This window comes from Symsagittifera roscoffensis, chromosome 7 (assembly GCF_963678635.1).
Source record: "Symsagittifera roscoffensis chromosome 7, txSymRosc1.1, whole genome shotgun sequence".
Taxonomy (NCBI): Eukaryota; Metazoa; Xenacoelomorpha; order Acoela; family Convolutidae; genus Symsagittifera; species Symsagittifera roscoffensis.
This window is the reverse complement of record NC_087068.1, coordinates 59,297,822-59,315,765: the sequence shown is the minus strand read 5'-3', so window position 1 is coordinate 59,315,765 and position 17,944 is coordinate 59,297,822. Positions and strand designations below refer to the sequence as shown.

The following is a 17,944-nucleotide window of genomic DNA, read 5'->3' as shown; positions in this document are numbered from 1 at the left end:
TCACAAGTGATGCAAACTCCGCTTCGCTTTTGTTTGTCCGTTTGATCAAAATTCAAACAATGGACCTTCTACATTTTCCGAAATCAATCAGATCTGCATCTCTGGTTGCTAGATATCCTCTATCAATTTGATAGAACATAGGTCCTTAAAGAGTCGAATTTAAATTGGCGGTTTGATGCTCAGTGTTGAGTTACGAAGACATGTATCTAGAAAGGTTTCTCTGTTTCGAAACACGAACAAGAATGTCGCCATAATTTGGCCATAATGAGTAAAGTTAGTTGTAAAAGTTACCTATTTTGTCGCAAATGTATTCATATTTCGGGAATTGCAGTTAGGCACTTCTCAAAGCAAGCAAAAGTACCCTCAAAAGTACATTTAGATGCCTCAAAATGAAAATGTCGCCATAGTTATAGTGCCAAGCGTTACTGATAACCTAGATAGTTGGAATTATGTTCACATTTTACTGTTATAACATAGTCTGCTTCGCGGCAGAAACGAAAAGACTTCTATATTATTTGATTGATTAGATTTTCGATTTTAGTTCACGCCAAAAGAGCTGATTGCTAAAATCAATGTGAAAAAAATGGCAGACGATGAGAAGAAAAATGGAGAGACGGAACTGGAGTTGGTGAAAGATTTGGACATGTCCTCAATTGACGAAGAAGATGATTCATTCAATGCGTGCAACTTCGTCTTTCTCGAACAAATCTCGGATAGAATTACGTCATTCGTTCAAGGTGTCTTCCACAGGCAAGTAGAGTAAAGTGTTGTATTTGGCCTTAATTGAGTGCTCTAAATTGTTTTCTGTCCTAATGTAATTGAAGCTTTTGAGCGACTACAGTTATTTACTGATGGTTGACTGATCAGTGGGAGTGGTGAAAGGAGTTCAAAGCGTGACTCAGTCTTATTCGAAGCTAGTTTGCATACCTCGAAGCCTAACCCCGTCAAATGAGTAAATAAAATAGCAAGGGACAAGACAAGACAGATGATTGCTTCCCTACCAAAAGCTATGTGAAAGCTTGGCCCCTCATTTTTATGAAACGCTCAAAAACCAAAGAAAACTGCCCCAAAAAAGGTTTGCTTAAGATTTAAGGTGCATATGTTTTAATTATGGTTTTAGAATCGGAGGGTTTTGTGGAAGATACCCCTGGGCATCTCTTCTGATTGGGTTCGCCATCTTTGCCCTTCCACTGGTGGGGCTGAGAAGATACCACGAAGAGACTAATGCATCCAAGTTGTGGGTCCCAAGCAATTCTAGGTAACAACAATTAGTTACGTGTCTGGAACAGGACGTTTACGCTTGCGATTAGCAAGCGTCATCAAATCGGAATTCAGCCTTTTTTTGGGTTAACAACTAGTTTAACACAATCATTTGAATCACTGTGCAGCTGACATGCTCAGTTTCATGAAAATTCGAATTTAACTACTGTTCCGTTCAGTTGGTGTCTGCTCAAAGATTGTCGTCTTTGTTGCCACATCACTGATTTTTCTTGTGCTGTAAACAAATTTCATTGTAGTTGCAAGTGCAAGTGTTGTCCATTGTTGTGTACGGTGGGACTTCACTTTTTTATAAAATCATCTTTTTCGGCTCAACTGGTGTCTGCTCTAAGATTGTCAGCCTTGTTTTCGCTTCGTAAGTTTTGTTCAGTTGCTTATTTGATCCTTAATGAAATAGCGCAAAGATCACCTCATTTGGAAACCCGAAAGACGAACATAATAATAAGGTCACATTGAAACGCAACAAAAGCTTAAACCTTTTTTTAGCTGTATGAACCATTTTATCTACCAAGTATTTTTTTTAGCTGTAGAACGCAATTCTGAATTTACCCCCCTTAAAAAGAGTTGGTTAATCGATAGAAAGCAGAGAGGATTGCTTTCACCCGGACCGCATGTTATTTCAAATCTTCATTTTGCCATAGATTCATTATTCAAATGAATGGTTTTTGACTCCTCAACAGTAAACCTAATCGAATGGTGAAACTCTTAAGTAAGTCTAAAAATTTCGAAACGCTCCTCAAGAATTAACTGCCCTTGCGGTTAACAAAACCTGGTACTAGACTTTTTCCTGTAAATATTTTAGTGCACAGGATGACTGAAATTGGTGATCATCTCAATCTGTACTTTCTTCAACTAACAGACAAATATTGAGCTTGTCTGGTTTTTAAATGCTTGTTCCACTCCAAATTTGTTTTTAACTTGGTTGTGAATTTACTCCAATTTAAGTATATCAGTTTTCTTCCTCTTCTTCGGCTAATTGTTTTGAGTATGGGTTCTTCAAAACTTTTTTTCAGCTCAAAGTTAATCTGTAAAAGAATTATCGATTTTGTTAACTCTTCGTGAGTTTTGTTGCGTTGCTATTTTATCCTTTGTCAATTGGAATTATTCAACACAAGTATATGAAAATATTAGGATGAATTTTTTCGATGTTTTTCAAGAAAATCGATTTTTGGGAGCTTTAATCTGATCATTGAATCGTTCCTGGAAGTATCACTTTTTGGTTCTTTTGTTTTCTTCAATGCAACTGTTTTTGAATATGATTTTTGTATATGCTGGTAGAATATTGTTTTTTTTTTCGAGAGCTGGCTCTAGTTTCCAGTCGAGGAACGTTGATACTGGTAGCATTTTGTGATTCAGTTTTAGATCTGATGAAAAATCGAATTTATTTCGATTGCAGCAGTTCTAAATTGCCCAGCTAAGCTTCTTTTCGAGTGATACTGGTAAATGTGTTGTTATTCTGCTGAAGAGTATGGATGCGTAATGTAGATGACTAATTACCAAGGCTTTCCTTAATAATATTCGAGTCTAGATTGGTAGAGGTTTTTTTAATTGGTTGCCGTGTTTTAATTCCACAGACCATTTTTCTCAAGAAGTTCTTTACTTCGCCCTGTAATGTAAGATATTGATCAAGGATAACTCCTAGATACTTCTTTTTTTGAGTTTTCTTTTTAGATACTTTACTTTTGAGTTTTTAATAATATTATCATATAGTTGTATACTGTGTATATTTTGGCCACTTCGGCTTTGCTTATTGCTGAAATTAATCAGCTAAGTTTTGTCAATTTTAGTTTTAAGTCATGTTTTGTGAAGTAGCGAAAAAGTTTCTGACAAGGTTCTTGCAGATGCTGAAGAACAATGTTTATTTTCTGATAATTGCAGAAAAATAGGGTATCGTGTGAACATTGCACTTCTTGCAATTTTTGAATAATTGTTTTTATAGATCTTTTATATAGAGATTGAAAATTAAAGGTCCTAAGACTGTACCTTGAGGCACACCTTGGTGTAGTAATTTTCCGTCCGATTCGATGTTATTTACTTTAGTCTTTTTCCCTGTTGCTGATGAAGTTTCCAATCATCTCAATTGCAGATTCTGAGAAACTCTTAAGTAAGTCTAAAAGTTTCGAAACGCTCCTCAAGGAATAACTACCCTTGTGGTTGACAAAAGTGTTGCAACCTGGTACTAGACTTTTTCCAGTAAATAACTTAGTGCACAGAATGACTGAAATTGGTGATCATCTCCATCTGTACTTTCTTCAACTAACAGACAAATACTGAGCTTGTCTGGTTTTTAAATGCTTGTTCCACTCCAAATTTGTTTTTAACTTGGTTGTGAATTTACTCCAATTTAATTATATCAGTTTTTTTCCTCTTCTTTTGGCTAATTGTTTTGAGTATGGGTTCTTCAAAACTTTTTTTCAGCTCAAAGTTAATCTGTAAAAGAATGATCGATTTTGTTAACTCTTCGTGAGTTTTGTTACGTTGCTATTTTAACATTCCTTTGTCAATTGGAATTATTCAACAGAAATATATGAAAATATTAGGATGTATTTTTTCGATGTTTCAAGAAAATCGATTTTTGGGAGCTTTAATCTGATCATTGAATCTTTCCTGGAAGTATCACTTTTTGGTTCTTCTGTTTTCTTCAATGCAACTGTTTTTGTATTTGATTTTTGTATATGTTGGTAGAATTTTTTTTTCCAGAGCTGGCTCTAGTTTCCAGTCGAGGAACATTGATACTGGTAGTATTTTGTGATTCAGTTTTAGATCTGATGAAAAATCGAATTCATTTCGATTGCAGCAGTTCTAAATTGCCCAATTAAGCTTCTTTTCGAGTGATACTGCTAAATGTGTTGTTATTCTGCTGAAGAGTATGGATGCGTAATGTAGATGACTAATTACCAAGGCTTTCCTTATTAATATTCGAGTCTTGATTGGTAGAGGCTTTTTCATTAGTTGCAGTGTTTTAATTCCAGACCATTTTTCTCAAGATGTTTTTTTACTTCGCCGTGTAATGTAAGGTATTGATCAAGCATAACCCCTAGATACTTTACTTGTGAGTTTTCTATAATAATTTTATCATATCGTTGTATACTGTGTATATTTTGGCCACTTCGGCTTTGCTTATTGCTGAAAATAATCAGCTAAGTTTTGTCAATTTTAGTTTTAAGTCATGTTGTGTGAAGTAGCGAAAAAGTTTCTGACAAGATTCTTGCAGATGCTGAAGAATAATGTTAATTTTCTGATGATTGCAGAAAAATAGGGTATCGTGTGAACATTGCACTTCTTGCAATTTTTGAATAATTGTTCTAAGACTGTACCTTGAGGCACACCTTGGTGGAGTAATATTCCGTCCGATTCGGTGTTATTTACTTTAGTCTTTTTCTCTGTTGCTGATGAAGTTTCCAATCATCTCAATTGCAGATTCTGAGAAGCCCAGACTAATTAATTTTAGTTTAAGAATTTAATGATCGATCAAATCAAAAGCTTTCGAAAGATCTTTTAAGGCTACTGCGACGTATTTGTTTCTGTCCATACAATTTCGGAAGGTTTCACTACAGTAAAAGTATTGCATCCATAGTAGATTATGATGATCTAGGAACATTTTTATGTTTTATGTATTCGTTTAAAAAGAAAGTCATTTGAGGATAGATTTCATTGCAGCCGTCTATCAGAGGACATTCCGGAGCATCGGACGGACCTGGTTGTTTTGTTGCATTAAGATTGGATATTTGTTCCAAATTTTGAAGAAAATGGAGTATTTATGCTCGGTGTGGTGTTTTTATGCAGTCAATTTTCGCCGATCGAAATAATAGTTTCCAACAAATTTTTTTATACCTACCAAAGATATCGATTTCTTGAGTTCACGTTTTACCCGATTGTTTTTTTTGAAGTTCTGGGGTTTGAAAATTGCCAAATTGGCCATGCTTTGGACTAATTTATACGCGCTTTGAGGAGATTATTCATAATGCTGAGAACGTAATGCGAGTTATTTATGTGCGGAGAATTATTCATTCCCCACAACAAAATTATTCTAAATTGGGTTGAGGCTAGCTAATTGGTCTTTTTAATTTCGTACGACTCAAATTTTCAAACCTTGATGTCCAAAATGAAGGTTTTCAATAATCGGTATGAATTAAGGGACAGTCAGAAAATTCAGGACTTTGCCCAGATATACGAGCAGTTTTGTTCCTTTTTGCTGCTTTCACATTGTTTTTTTTGAGTCTCCAAACGAGTTTCTCATTTGTGGTATTTTATTTGCAGAGTTATTTGAATTGCTAGTATCGCTTATGGTTTTCCATTTTTGTTGCAGTGGTTTTTTTGAAGTGAATAGTTGTGAAATACAAATTGTGATCGTTGAGATTAATTTTTAGATTATCATTACATATATAAATTGTTTTTAGTGGCGAGCATTTTTTTATGCAATCAACTACATTTGAGTTGATTATTTGAAAGATCTCTTCTGGATGGCCTTGCTGATAAAAATGCTCCCAATTAATTTCTGATAGAGCCATCTTGAAATCGTTTTCTGAATAGTTTGATTTGTCATAGATTGTGCATTAAAAGGTAGTTTTTGCAATTTTTCAGCTCTGTAGTTAGAATTTTAGCGATTGGTCTGTGTTGATTGGTGGATTAAACGTTCGAGCCTTTTTGGACTGATCCGTTGAACTTAGGTTTGTAATGATCTAATCAATCAGTGATTTGGAATGAGTTGGTGTTGATTTGTTCGCAACTTCTAAGTTATATGGCGTTACAATTGTGTCCAGAGGTTCTCCTTCGTCATAATCAAGATAGTTAAGATCGTAATCTTTAATTAGTATCAAATTTGTGTTGTTACCTTGCGCATAATTAATGGATGTAGCAATTTCATCAAGAAATTCAGTTCTGTTAGATTTTTTAGAGTTTTTGGTGATGTTTATCAAGGTAGATCTTTCGTTTTTTTTGGATGTATTGAAATCCACCCAGATGCTACCATATTTCTCATTAAGAAATTTCAAATCTTTCCGAAGCTTAGGATTTAGGGTTGTTGGAATGAGAATCATAACACCACCGCCTGTGCTTTTCTCACTGACTTCCGCGGATCGATTACAGCGAAATGCGGTTAACTGTCTGTTATCGAGTGTCTATAAGTTCTGGTCATTTGAATAATTGAACCATGTCTCAGAGAATTCATAAATTGTTTTATATCCGCATTTGTGTACTAGTTCTTTAAGATCGCCCCTTTTCCTGTTTAGACTTCTGCGGTTAATGTTTAAGAATTTGATGTTGCTTTTATAGTCTTCGAGTTTTTTCGTTGTTTTTCTGATACTCATGTTCAGACCTTGTTTTGGATGAATGTCTCCAGAGCGAAGTAGTCTGATTCGGAGCCATGCAGAAGTTAGCCTCCTAATGATGGTTTTTAGTGATAATGAGATTGATAAAAACGATAAATCAAGCAATTATAATAATAAAAATAAAGTGCGCTTGAGAGGCTATAAGTACATACATGAGCGCTTATTTGTTGAATTAGTGCCAACCCATGGAAAAAATTTTCCGTCTCGTTTATTCAAAGAGCCTTTTATATAACAAGATCTCTTTCGTCGCAATACATAAAAAGAAGTAAGCTAGTTAGGAACCAGATTACTATCATTGTAAATTCCCAGTTAGGAACGAGATAAAATAGTAATTTGTCAAAAACCAGACTTATTTTTGAAAAAACCCTGACTGGATTTAACGATAGTAGCCCTGCGCGTTGTTATCAAAGTCCGAACAAGCATATTTTTTTAAAACTATGATTTTTCCTCGGTACTGCTACCCCTGTGAGAATGGATAATAGAAGCATTAGGTATAATAGAAGAAGTTTAGGTTCTGATACGCGCTGTAATGCTAGATCCCAGGATTAAGTTTTTGGTATCCTCGGGAATTAAAAACAGTTGGAACTCACGTATATTAGGATTGCTGGCGTTGGATTGTTGCCCCATCCTCTGCGTCATTCCTTCTGTTCCATTTGTGCTTCCTCGTGTTTTATTGATAGTTTATGATTTTTCTATAGTCCTCTTTTTGATCGTAGATATCGGCATAGATTTTGTACAACGCTTTTTTGTAGAGTTCATCGAACTCTTCGAAGGTTAGTTTATGGCTCTTCATTATCGAGATTCGATTTGCTTCTGTTTCTGCGAAAACCTTGCGTTATCAGCTGCCTTCTATGGGTGCTGAAGATGAACCTCTGCGTTGTCAGAGTTGCAAATTTCCGTTGCTCTTCTGCTGCTGGTGGAACCTGGCTCATCACACGAAATCATGCTGTATGCTGAAGGAAGACTAGCTCACATTTATGTTTTGCTGTAATAACATAGCTGGTTTGCCTTTAAGGTCTGTTCTTAGAGCCACTGATAAGTCCAATTTGGGGTTGACAAGTTTACTAATTTTTTAAGTATGACCCATTTTTGGGATTACTTAACCCATTTTTTTTAAATAACCCTGTCAAATCTGATATTCAATCGAAATAAAAGGTAGCGGAAATCTCCCCTGTATAAGCAGCCGCTACGCCCGAATTAAAAAAAGTTACATAGAAAAAAAGTTACACCCTTAGAGCTAGGATTTTTCTCTGCATAAACTACTACCGCCTTGCATAATGTAGAAAAATAGTGTTGGGCTTGTAAAAAGTCAATTTTTTGAATTTCTGACAGTTTCTTCGGAAACTTTTGTCTTATTGTTCGACAAATTCCTACAATGAGTTTAGGGGGTCAATCGAAGAGATGTGCAAGGGGTCAATCGAATAGTTGTGCAAAAAGTTTTGCAAATTATTTTTTTTGCGCTAGCGGCTATGCCCTATTTACTGTTAAAAAATTATGGCCTTTCGATTTTGGAAATTTCAATTCTTCACTATTCTGGAAAACTACCCTGCCAAATCTGACAAGAAAGATTTAATCGAACGATCAGTTTGTGGTGATTTTGCCTGCGTAAGGGGATTTTCCTATACTTAAGTAGAGAAACGTTTATAAATTTGGAACCTTTTCACTTTTCTCGAAAAGTACTAAGCCAAACCTGAGGAATCTGCCCTGAATAAGCGGTTAATCCCGTCCTTAGGTGAGAGAGCACTATGGTTTTGGGTAAAGTTTCCTCCGGCATGAATGAAGTATATTTTCAAAGCAAACAATCGATTAGGTGCATGCACCTCCAGCTTCAATTGCATTACTAACTTATAACTATGAGTTTTTCTCGTTAATATTTTTCTAAAGTAAAGTGCATAATGATTTCGTTTGATGTTTGATGCACGAGACAACTGAAGTCATTCTGGAAACTTTGTTTGACTCAATTGGCCATTCTGAGAGACTGGAAAGTTTCGAGTGTATTTTGAACAGGGAGGAGAAATTGTTTCAGTTTGTGGTGTCTGCTGGCATGTTAATTACATTCCCCAGTACAGTCAGTTAGTACGGTTAATGGTGTATCCATGCATTCACATTCGGGACCCTTATTTGTCAATTTTTTCCTTGGCCACCTTTATTTCAAATTTTAGTAGAGATATTAAAGTTTTATCACTTTTACAAGCGCTATGTTGAAGAAAAAGTTTTATCATTCCATTTCAAAGAGTGCTTCTTAAATTTTGGAGCCAGACTCAACCGTTTTCGTCAATCAATTCTGTTTAATTGTGACAATTAAAAAAATTGGTGCTTAATGTCTATGAAAATGAGTAAATGTCTAAGCGGATTTGAGGCGTCAGTCTATCATGAACAATGCGACAAACGTACGTTTTCACATCAAACATTGTTTCGCGAACAGTCATATATTTTTTTTTGATATACATGTTGTATTAGCGAGCGGTTTCGCTTCCATCCTCAGGGCTTGGTTTCTATCAGGAAATTACCCGATCAACAAGGTGCCGCGATTAACGTGGCTACAGCAGTTCCGCTCTGAGTTGTGAAATTAGACAGTTTCGATTATCCGAAAAATACATTGATCGAACTTCAGCTGTTCGTCCTTTATCGTTTTCTACATCGTGTAAGCTACGTTGAGGTGTCACCTACTAGTATTGCTGTCCAATTGCGGGTTTTGAGTCTATTTCTATTGGACCGACACACAACATCGTTTGTACCATAGGGTAAATGAGCATATATCCAGACAGTCGTGTATCGGCTATTTACGACCATCTCTTCATGCACATTACATCGGCCCATCTTTTGCAATGCCTTCAAGTGCCTTTGAACTCCTCTATGTGGAGTCTGCCATTATTTGCTGCAGCTTTTCTCATGAAACATCTGAAGTGTCATTGTAACTCACATTCAGTAACTTCTGAACTTTCTAACTTAGTGTCACGGGTACACTTGTTGATATGTGCAACAATACTGTTCTTGTTCATCCCAATCAGATAGAATGTGGTTGATTTCGACTCTAACTCTACCTCCTCCTTTTAGGGCGGTGGGCGATGCGAGGATGTCGGAGCAGTGGTTCCCGGCTATGTTGCGGGTAGTACGCGTCATCATAACTGCAGATGGCGGGGATGTGCTCACTCCCGAGGCACTGACCAGGGCGGTGGAGTTGGACGAGAGCATCAAGAACATCGCGGTGCAGAGTGAGGGTGAGAACGGAACGACAGTTGATCTGAGCTTTGCTCAAGTGTGCTACCACGCGGGACCTCAGTGCATGCAGATGTCCATTCTGCAGTTGTGGCAGTATGACAAAGCAACCATCCAGAAACTGACCAAGCAGCAAATTTTGACTGCTATCCACCAATCCAAGTCAAGGTAAGTTCACTCTGGCTCCAATCTAGATTGAAATTTTATTATGTTTGCTTATCAATTGTTTTCTGTTATGCAATCTTTCTTGTTATCAGGTCTTAAAGCAACGCATGTGCTCATTCAGGGGCGGATCTAGGATTTTCTCGAGGGGGGGGGGATTTTCAAAAAAATTTCAAAAAATTTTGACGACCTTTTTTTAGGTCGATCAGATTGATTTTCCGAGGTCTCGTAAAGCAGTAAAAAGACCCTGTTTCGGCCAATTTATCTGCGCCGCAGGCAATTTTTTGAAAAAACAGGTCAAAAAAGCCGTTTTTGGGCACTTTTTCGAAAATTTTGACAAAATGCGTTTTTTTGGCGCGCGCTCCCCCTCAAAATTAGTATATATTGGCGCTAAAGGCGCCTTTAGAAAAATTTTAGGGTCGTTCGGCCAAGAACGGATTTCTTAAAAAGTACCAAAGGGAGACCCTTTGGGTTGGCAGGGGTTCGAATCCCTGAGGGGGGGGCGGACGCCTAAATCCGCCCCTGTGCTCATTAGTCCTTTAAAGATGATGTTTAGGCCAACAAGATAACAAACCGTTTAAGCCTTAATTAAGAGGAAAAAAGAAAAGTGTAATTTCTCTCTCTTATTTCTCAATGATCTGTGAATTGGAGACGTGGTCTGTTGAAGTTGTTTTGTTGTGTTGTTCTCTTCAGTGGATCGAGTAGGATGGGCATGAGTGTGGATGTGGTGCAGTACCTGGGAGGAGTGGAGGTGTCCAGCAATGGCAGCAGTAGTGCCAGTGGGGGACAGACAGAGATAGAAAGTGCAGAGGCAATGTCCATGACATACTTCATCCAGACTTACGAGAACAGACTCAATCCAGAGGTTAATGCACTCACAATGTTCCCACTACTCACTACTAGCCCCGAAACAACAGTTGTATTAAGATGTGCACTTCCATCATGCTATTCCAAAACGAAACATCAACTATTTATTTCTCCAAACAACAACACAACATGATGTCGACAAAATTTAACGCATACTTTAAACAGCTTCGATAAATACACTGCTCATGTTCAATTATCCACACATCATTGCAAACTTTAAACGCATTTTTTAATTCAAATTTGGTGAAGATTAGACAAAAGTGAACAAAACAGTGCTTAGAACTTTACCAAAATTACCATGGTGCAATTTATTTTTAAATCGCACCATTTTGAACCTAAGATTTTACCCTAGAAATGGGTCATTTTGGCTTTTCTTAGTTAATAAAAATTAATGCTTAAACTACCAAGTTAATTGATAAGAAAATTATATCAAAAGAAGCCTCTTACACAGTCCAACAAAATTCTGGCAAGGTAGAATCTCTAAAATTTTGCGCAAAATAATGTGTTAAATTGGTTTTTGAGCAAAGATTTTCAGTTTTATATTGAAATAAGATTTTTGGAGATTTTACTTTCCTAGAACTTTGTTTTGCTGTGTAAAAGGATTCTTTTGATGTAACCTTCTCATCAACTAACTTGCTACTTTAAGCGTTATACTTGATCAACTAAGAAAAGCCAAAATAATCAGTTTTTGGGGTGAAAAATAGTTTCGATTTTCGCAAAAAAAATTGAACCGTGATAATTCTGGTTAAATTCTAAGCCAACTTTGTTCCGTTCAGTTTGTCTAATCTTAACCCAGTCAGAAAAACTATTTAAATCAGCATTTTACTGATTTGTCATTAATAGGAGGAATCTTGGAAGTAGTAACAAAAAATCATTTTCAATGAAGCATCAAAATTAGTCTATTATGTAGTTGGATCTAAATCGAGGATTGTTGATTTGCATGAGTGGATTTCGTTTTTAAGCCGTACGTTCTTGAGTGGGAGCAGCGGTTTCTTGACACTTGTTCAGAGGGAATCGAAGGCTACTCTGTGTATTACCTGGCAGTGAGGAGCTTCAGTGACATCGGGGGAGGCACCATCAAAGGAGACCTGCGGTTCCTAGGAGTGGGATACATCCTAGTCATACTTTACCTCACAATTAACCTCGGCAATCTCAACTTCCTAGAGAGCAAGGTTCGTCTTTTCTGTAGCTCTCGAACCATGTGTAAATTTAAGAGCATATCTTAGATTCTTCAGCATTTCCTTTCGAATGTGTCTGTTTTCATAGTTATGAGATGTGAGTTATCGAGTACACTTGATATTGTTACCTTTGTTGGCTCCATGTTTTCTCATTTCTATGAAGGAACTCACTGGAAAGATGCATGAAGTTTCATGATTGTGTTTTAGTTCTGGGTGGCGTTGGGTGGAATAGTGTGCATCGTGATGTCAATGGCCTTCTCTGTGGGATTCTCCTCCCTCCTCGGATTCGCAGCTGGACCCCTGAACAGACTCCTCCCATTCCTACTGCTAGGTAAACACATGCCACACCACACCCACCACATAGTACTACAGTTACACAGTGTACTCTGGCATCAGCCGCAGTTAGAAGTGATTGAATGTGGATGCGTCTTTCTAGTCAAACTCTAAACCTTCGATAAGATCCAGAGACATGGAGAACAAGCTTGAAATATATTTCAATTAAGAGAAGATAACGTGCTTGGTTCTTTCTGGAGCCCCATGTGGCTTTTAAATAGGTTAGTCTTTGAGGTCGTCAAAGTGTCTGTTCATTTTATCCCATTATAGTGGGAACATGAATAATCGTGTGAATGCATTTCAGCTGAGAGTTGGATAAGGTGATTTTTCTGATGTCCAATCTTCAATTATGACTGTTTTTATTCAACCGAAGGGGTTTCTCTTCCGATCAAATGTTTATTTTAAAATCACTCTCGTCTTGTTCTTTGGTACTGCATTCATCCACTTACACAGAGTAACCTGGCTGAAAAGCCCCTAAAAGCAACTAACAGCTTTCAATCCAAAAAATCTTAATGCTCTTTAAATGACTGAAAGTAGTTGACGCTCGATGTTGACTCCTGTGCATTAAGGTAGGCGGTAGCGCATAGAGTCAGCAACCTATGTATTAGTATTTGGATATCGAAGTGGTAAGAATTAGCCTATCTTTATGCATGGGGGGGGGGTTGTGCTCTCCCTGATCAGCTGCATCGAGCAATGATAAAATGTGGCTTCTGGTCTCTTTCCTGAGTGGCAGTTGATGTTGGTTTGTGTTTGTGTTTGTGTAGGAATCGGAGTGGACAACATGTTTGTGTTTGTGGCTGCCTATGACAACCTGAGCAGTGAGGAGAAGAAGGGGTTGGAAGTGAGTGAGAAGATTGCTCTCATGGTGAAACATGCAGGAGTCTCCATCCTCATCACTTCACTCACTGACTTCTCCGCTTTCGCCATCGGAGCATCCACGGTAAGCTGCCCTCCTTTTTCTAATCCATCCATTCCTTCCTACAGCAGGTGTTCGGGCATTCTGTCAACGCAACAACCGTTACCACACATAATCGTCGGACGCGGTCGAATCATTTGTCATGTTGAAGACTTTTGAATTGCAATAGAAAATGTTGAACGTGTTTTTAGTGTCGAGGAAAGTTGTGAACTGGCACTCAACGTCTCTGCTGAGCCGCTGATTTTTTTTCAAAAGATCAATTTAAATAATTTTTAGACCTTCTAATTTATCGCTTGCCCACCACAACCCCTCCCACCGCCGAAAAAAAAAGATAGCCATGGTTGGACAGTACTGTGCTAATTGGACATCAACCGGCTATTGTTGCTGAATTGTAATTTTTTTTGAGGTAATGATGCTTTTGCATTTCAGCTGAAGTAATGTAAAATAAAGATAGAAATTATACAAACGAGCTGCTTTTCAGTTGGTTACGCGATTATGCTGCTTTATCGCAAAGACCTATTGTAGTCCGGTCACCAGCTTGGTACCTATAAGCTATAGCTGCATCATACTAATGTTTTGTATAACGGGGGAGGGGCTGACTCCCAGTCATTTCGGCCCCAAAAACAGTCAGTTCCGGAAATGACTGCTTTCGGAACGGAAATGTCTGGTCACGGGAAGAGCTATAATTTGTTAGGAGGCTATAACGGGAAAGAGCGGCGAAGTTGTTGAAATGAGTGCTGTGGGTTAGGGTCCACCTGGTATCAAGTGTGGTTTTTGTTTGCAGATTATCCCCTCTCTCAGATCCGTCTGTTTGTTCTCTGCATTCGGCATAGTGGGTGTCTTCCTCGTCACCCTCTTCTTCTTCACCGGCATCCTCACTTATGACCAAAAAAGGAAAGAAGCCAACAGATACGCATGTCTGTTCTGCTGCAAACTCCCCTCTGATTACTCTCCCAATGAGTGCAGCAAGAGGCCTCTCTTCTACAGATTCTTCGACCACATTGCAACCACAGTTCTAGCTCTTCTACCTGTAAAAGTAAGCAGTTCAATCTATACACATATCACAAAGCGTAAATTAAGTTATAGTAAATTAAGTTTATTTGGAGAAAATTGATTAAAATTACGTTAGCTTAGGTTATTAACAGCCTTCAAATGCAACCCCACATATAAATTGTGACAACTAATTTTATGAGCGCGTTCGTTCGAAATGCATACATTACACAGAATTAATTTTCAAGTTTAAATCGCTGCTTGAGGGAAAAATCTACGGTTGGTCACTTAAGGGGGGATATCTTAATGAAATTTTTCGTATACTAGTTAAAATGAGTCCGCACTGTAAATTGAGTCGTGTTATTTGGTAAATTTCTTTTTTTTAAATTGCCTGGTACTGCTAATGCATCATAATTGGCTTGCGTCACTTAGCAATTATGTAGACTCATAATCGGCGTGCGTCACTTGAGAAGTTTTGTAGACTCAAAGTTTTACTCATTCAGTTTTTCCCAGTAGCATTATCAGTCATATTTTTCTCTGTGTATGCGAAGCGCAACTTCGCCTCTGTGAATTTTTTGTTGCGGTATTTTTTCAACTTTTGGCAAATTATTCTTTCAACAAAATTTTTTCCATAATTTTTGAGAATTTTTTTGACTCTTTTTATTTTCATTCACTGTTTTGTACCGCAATGTGTGATTTGCATCGCAAGTGTTGCGAATCTCCACTTCGACTCGTGGAGAATTTGTACGGTTTATGGTTCTGCCTCTACTAACCGTGTCATGTCCCTATAATCTCCATAACACCCGCAAAGCAAAAGAGTGGAGGGTTAGACTGTGGTTTTCCAACGCCCATGCAATAGTAACCAGCGATCAAGTGAGAGGAGGTTTAAGTTTGCATACTGACTCCGGAAATCAATAATATAAAAGAATAGGCAACAGCTCAAGACATGAGTGATAAGCTCAGATTAGACCTGAATCAGTTTAAAACAATTTTCGAAATAATGGTGTTTTGTAAGATGTATGGATCTTAAAAGCGATGTACCTTTTTACAAAACTGAGGTCATTTAAAATTTTGAGCTCATAAATGAGTTCATTTAAACTTCAACTAAATTTTTTTCGCAACAAATTCAACACTGAATTCTCTGTAACTTATTGAGAGCTTTTGCATATTGTTTTTGGCTATAAATAATGCAAGAGGGTATATTGTAAAAGGTTGTCTCAAAATATATATTTATGATGTTCTGATAGTTCTATTAAATCTATTGATTTCAATTAAGTTTCTTTAATCTTTCAGAAGGCTCAATTATTTTTTTCTCTAGTTTCCCTTTGTTTTTGAATTCATTGATTACCCTCGCAATAAGCAAGGGTATTGCGTTAGGTACTAGACTTTTTCCCGTAATTAGCTTGTAAACAGGAGTCTTTCATCTCCTGGACTCATTCATCTGCCAGCTCAATTTCTTGAGAATTCAAATGAACTACTATCATTTAATTAAGTATTTAGTTAAAGCTTGTTTCAGGTTGAAATTGTCTTTTCAAAAAAAAAATCAATTTATTTTGGCTTCCTAGTTTTCATCGGTTTATTTTCCGTTTTTTTTTCGTGTTCGTGGTTTTCGTCCTAGTTTCTGTCGGTTTGGTTTTTGATTTTTTAAAACTATTTTTTATCTGGTTGGGTTTTTATTGGCTAAATTTTTAAAGCATTGGGTTGTGTTCCAAATTAAACAGTTTTTGCTATAACTGAAAGAATAATAATTTTTAAATTTACCAGGTCTGATTTTTTCAATTGTTTTGAAAAATATATGGACAGTTTCAGTTTATGTTCCATCGACTTAGTCAACTTATGTTGCGTTGTTTTGAGGGTAAAGTATATTCGTATGCGATTATGTGTTTCAGTTTGGATGGGTCGTAGGTTTTGAAAGTAATGAAATTTTTAAATGATTTCCATTTTTTAAATGACTGTTTATAAACTTCCTCCGATTCCAACTTGGGAGTTTTTGTACTTGTTATTTCTCAAGTTTTTTCAACTATTTTTTTCAACTTAATTTGTGACTTCTGTTTTTTTTTTTCATTTACTATTTTGTTGCGCCATGTGTTTTTTGCATCGCAAGCGTTGCGAAGCTCCGCTTCGCATCTGTTTGAAAAGTTGGTTCTGAATCAAGACTGGCTAAAAGCGCTTCTAGTTCTTCAAGATGTTTCAAAAACATATCGCTGATTACACATGTGAGCTTGAGTTAGGAGTCGTCTTTTCTAATCAAACTCGCATTAGATAGTGTTCATTTTGGTTTTACTTTGGCTAAATAGTGTTGACATTATAATAGCCTGGGTATTTTTTTAATAGTTGCTATTGATGTGGCTTTTGAAGCTTCAGCAGCACAGTTATGTAGGCCTGCTCCCTTGGATGCTCGAGATGTGGTTCCCTAGAGGGCTTTTATTTATCAGATCTCAGTATTTTTTCCTTGCACCTAAAAATTTATTGATGCAATTTCTTTGCGCATTGTTTCTTGTGTTTGTGATGTGCAGCTTCGCCTCGTTTAGAATATTAAGAAGCTTCACATGCTGTTAGTTTTTGTAGCTGCAGCAGCTGCTCGTTGGTTTGAAGAGCTTTCACTGGTGACGTACCTCATGATGGAGGGCCGAATGTTTAAAATTAGTTTTAATTTTTTCAGCCCAACAGAATTGAGTAGTCAAAAATTTCAAAGAAATTGGGAACATCTCAAAGAAACCAAAAAAATCCAGGCCAGTGAATAAATTCAGGAGCGAAGTCGGGTATTGGAAAAAAACTTCAAACAGATTTTTAAAAAAATGAAAAATAGAACAATTTTTTGCATATCTGTACGAATTGAATTGTACAGCAAAATTTTATTCATTTTATGTTAATAAAGACTTCGATTATGTGCAAAAATCATGTAGTTATTAGGAGCGTCTAGCGATTTTGATAGGTTAAAAGTTTTCTATTGTTGGGTCCCATTAAATAGTTTCATATATTGAATGATTATGGGCCCTAAACCCAGGACCACCAGATTGAACTCTGAGTCCAGTCCTAAATGTATCTGCAAGAAGCCCGTCAATGATGATGACAGCTCGGCTATTGGATGCTCTTCTTGTGGGAAATGGGTTCATGGCCCTTGTGTTGGACTTTCTATCGATGATGTGCGTTGGCTAGGGACAAAAGCAAATCTCCAGTGGCTATGTGACAACTGTCTGCAGAGAGGAGATAAGTCAACAATTTGCACCGAAGCTAAGTTGGATGCTTTATTTAATGACTTGAGCGATAAAATAAATACTACGGTTACAAATCTTGTCCCTAAACTTATCAGTGAAGTTATCCCTGGCGTGAATGAAAATGTCAAAGAAGCGGTCACTAAATCTTTACCTTCTTATAGTGATATAGTATCCGGCAGTAAGAAATCGTTACCTAATACTGAACTGCAGTTTGTTATTACTGGTATTCCTGAAAACGAAAGCTCTTATTTTAAGCAAATTGAAAACGACTCAACAGAAATTGATAGAATAATGCAACATATGGGATTGCATCCAGAGAATAATATCACTGCGATTCGACGCCTTGGAAAGATTACTAAATCTTCTCCAAATGAATTAGCTTCTGATAGACCAAGATGTCGACCCCTCCTTGTTACAACTTCTAATGACCGATTCTTAAATAACTGCTTTGCT

General features: G+C 37.0%; 1 protein-coding gene across 2 annotated transcripts in view; it reads left to right on the top strand.

The window, feature by feature from the left end:
- Positions 1 to 17,944, top strand: part of LOC134850947 (protein patched homolog 1-like) — an 83,448-nt gene that overhangs the window by 44,728 nt on the left and 20,776 nt on the right. The window contains exons 3-10 of one of the 2 annotated variants that reach the window (XM_063866777.1): positions 542 to 750; positions 1,121 to 1,258; positions 9,666 to 9,995; positions 10,683 to 10,854; positions 11,819 to 12,028; positions 12,242 to 12,365; positions 13,132 to 13,307; positions 14,068 to 14,319. In XM_063866777.1, coding sequence (XP_063722847.1) covers positions 584 to 750; positions 1,121 to 1,258; positions 9,666 to 9,995; positions 10,683 to 10,854; positions 11,819 to 12,028; positions 12,242 to 12,365; positions 13,132 to 13,307; positions 14,068 to 14,319 — 1,569 coding nt within the window. In that variant the 5' untranslated portion in view covers positions 542 to 583. The remainder of the gene's footprint in view (positions 1 to 541; positions 751 to 1,120; positions 1,259 to 9,665; positions 9,996 to 10,682; positions 10,855 to 11,818; positions 12,029 to 12,241; positions 12,366 to 13,131; positions 13,308 to 14,067; positions 14,320 to 17,944) is intronic. The other variant, XM_063866778.1, reaches the window with a different exon arrangement.